General features: G+C 38.8%; 1 protein-coding gene across 2 annotated transcripts in view; it reads left to right on the forward strand.

Moving 5' to 3' along the window:
- The first annotated feature begins 779 nt into the window (after positions 1-779).
- The window catches only part of slc25a21 (solute carrier family 25 member 21), a 203205-nt gene continuing 200779 nt past the window's right edge, over positions 780-3205 (forward strand). Inside the window, exons 1-2 of one of the 2 annotated variants that reach the window (XM_014019776.1) lie at positions 780-1092; positions 1164-1275. In XM_014019776.1, coding sequence (XP_013875230.1) covers positions 1206-1275 — 70 coding nt within the window. In that variant the 5' untranslated portion in view covers positions 780-1092; positions 1164-1205. The remainder of the gene's footprint in view (positions 1093-1163; positions 1276-3205) is intronic. The other variant, XM_014019775.1, reaches the window with a different exon arrangement.

Consider the following 3205-nt stretch of genomic DNA (forward strand, 5'->3'; position numbering starts at 1 on the left):
GTAACAGCTGTACATTTTGTGACAACGATATTGAAACAACAGACCATCTCTTTTTCTATTGTACGCACACTGGAATATTTTGGGAAAACTTTCCGGACTGGATCTCAACAAAACWTTTCCTTCCTTAACGCTTAAAAAGAGATATAAATTTTAGATTCACCCTAAGAGACAGAAGAAGTGACCTCATTCTTAACAACCTGRTGATCCTTGCCAATTTCTTCATCCATTCCTGTAAAAGGGYAAATAGAAAACCTGACTTTTCAGCCTTTAAACGCCTTCTAATGAATAACAACCTGAGAGCCTTAAAACTGATTAAAAACATGGCCTTTGACGCCTGTATAGATCTGAACTTATTTGATGAGAATTAGTGCCCCTGTGTTTTGTGTATGTATTTTATATTTAAAATTTATTTTATTTTTTGTCCCTTGTTTAATGTCTAACACATTTTATTTTCTTTCATTTTTATATGTTTGTGTGCCACAAATATGTGCAACATGACGTCTTGTTTAAACATGCCACAGGATTCTGTACATTTGTTGAAAATGCTTAATAAAAAAAAGGGAGGGGGCACGCATGGAAGTCATATGCCGATATTTTAATAGTGACGCAACATCAATGTCAGTTTCACGAACTTGTGGCGACACATCCTGTTTTGGTAACCGGATATTTCAAAATAAAAGTCTGATTTAATTCAGTTCATATACAAAACAATCTTTTGCATGGGAACGCAAAACAATTTTGCGAGGTAACACAAAAGTATTGCGTGGGAACGCAAAAGAAAAAAAATGTCCCCTCGCGGGCTCCCGTAAGTGCATGATTCTAAGATATTAAGTCAGTGATAAAATGACTAAATTCGTTAGTTCATTATTTGCCTCTAGTGATGAGTCAAAGAGTATCTGTGCCTAACAACATTATAACATCTCAGWGTTTGTTATAAAGCTACGTCTGCGCATTTTAAAGCCCAATGCTGCTACCTGACCCTGTTAGCTTAGCATGTAGCACACGGAGACATATCAGTGCTGCTCCTGCGAGCTCACAGCGCAATCTTTGAGCTCGCGACACAACAAACCAGACCGCTCCACACCACAACGAGTAGGTCCATGTAGCGTCACTGTCTTAAAAAGTTTTCCGTTTCTGTACAATTAAAAGCAGATATTTTTCAGCTTCTCTCCTCGGGTCTGTTTAGGACACCTGCGTGGGTTAAAATGACAACGGTGAAGCCACGAAGCGTGCTCCGAGAAGCTTCTCATCAGATCATTGCCGGTGGATCCGCTGGTAAGTTTATATTCCACTTCCACCATTTGTAGGCTTGTTAAATTACGCAACAGCGGACGTAGCTGCAGGCGGTAACCARTTAAAAACCGTAGTGGGGGGTAATTTCACGTAATACCCTGTGCAAATAGTTAAGTCAACGTGAACATGTTTATAGTTTCACTTGCACATGCGCGTAACCTCCCCGTTAAGATAGATCCCACCGAGCTGTGCGGAAAGACACATGCGTTAACGTGTAACGTGCACTTTTTGTTTGGGAGGTTTACACCATGTTACGAATCGTGTTAAATGTGTTGACAAATGTATAGTTATTTCTGTTGGCTACAATCCACGAATAGTTGGCAGATTTATATTGTTAAACAGTAAAATGCACGGTCCCTGTGAGACAGTGACCAACTAGGAAGTGACGAGGAGGGAGTCCTCTTGATTCTGAGGGTTCTCRTCACGCTGTCAGCATCCAGTTAATAATGACTAACTTGACATGTTGATAGTTTGACCTGAGGRAAAGTAAAGCAGTAATGAGAAACAGGGAGACATTAACTTCTGAGTTAGCAGCTATTGAATGATTCCCTTGGATGAGGACGTTTGGCAGAAATCACAAGAATTGTTGGTGTTTTGTAAAATGGTTATACTCTCAGTCAGTAGGCTTTATTGCAGAAATGTGCTGCGAGGGTTGCGTTTGATTTAGCCAGATGCCCRTAATAATCAAAGACTTAGCATTATTTTTATTCTTTGGCACACCCACTGATTTAAAGCACTGGTTAGTGTCTATAAAATGATCTAGCTAGATTAGCTTTTAAAGAGAGTAGAGTGCCGTGTGAATTGGTAAACGAGGGCCCCAGATGAGGGCACATATTGTAGTGTAAAGTGCTTTGAGTATTCTGGCTGGATAGAAAGGTGCAGTGTAAGTACTGTCCATTTACCACTCTAACATGAAAGAATGCATTTCACCATCTGCCTTTCATGCTAGCGTGTTAGAAAAAGTATCATCATCGGTGTTTTCTGTCTTGACTGCCATGCCGTCACAGTGTGCTATGTTAGAAAGTGGCAGCAGCGCATATTTTGGAAATGGTGGCACAGGCATGCCTTGTGAATTTCAAAATAAAGGTGTATCTTAACGATGACAATGGGGATTGATGTTATCGTTTTGCTTAGATGTAATTGGATCAATCCTTTAATTAATGTATCGATGTGGATCTATGTATTATTACACCCCTGACATGTAGAGAAAAATTGTGGACATGTGGTAAATTACAGTTTGCATTGCATAATCATCTCTACAGTCACAAAGGTGTAAAATATCTTTGGTTTGAGCGATTACAGATGGGTCTTTGTGTTTGAGTCATCTGTATGCCAGAATAAATTAAAATCCCACCGCAGTGGTTGTTTCTGTGGATTTAATGTGATGCAAGAGGGTGTGGAGAAGAACTGTGCTCATTTATTCAAAATCTTTCTTTGTCAAAATGTTTTGTACTCTTTAAAGTGGAGGCACTCTGTTTTAACAGTTTGAAACTGCTTCTYCTTTATCATATCTTTCATTTCATTTTCACCCATTGCAAAAACAGTAATGTTTTTACCCACGTCTGGGTTTGTGTGCAGCTGTGTGTTTGTTTGTGCTGTTAGCAAAATATCTGTAAGGGGACATATGCAGAATCCACTTTTTTAGCTGTTAAATACATTTTGTTGTGTACTTACAGTCTTTATYAGTGCAGAAAAGTAAAATTCAGTCTGGTGATGCATAGATATGTTGTTCAGTTTTCTCCGTTTTCTATGATGTTTTCTGAACTATTATGCCAAATTATCTGCGATGGAATTGCCAAATAAGGTCTAGACTTACCGACTACAGTTTCCTCCTCTTAATTCTGAATATTCTTAAAACTGGTAAAGAGGCTCAGACTAAAAGTAGGCTTTTATTTTAGAAAGAAGTTGTGCT

Source organism: Austrofundulus limnaeus, unplaced genomic scaffold, assembly GCF_001266775.1.
Source record: "Austrofundulus limnaeus strain Quisiro unplaced genomic scaffold, Austrofundulus_limnaeus-1.0 Scaffold230, whole genome shotgun sequence".
Classification (NCBI taxonomy): Eukaryota; Metazoa; Chordata; class Actinopteri; order Cyprinodontiformes; family Rivulidae; genus Austrofundulus; species Austrofundulus limnaeus.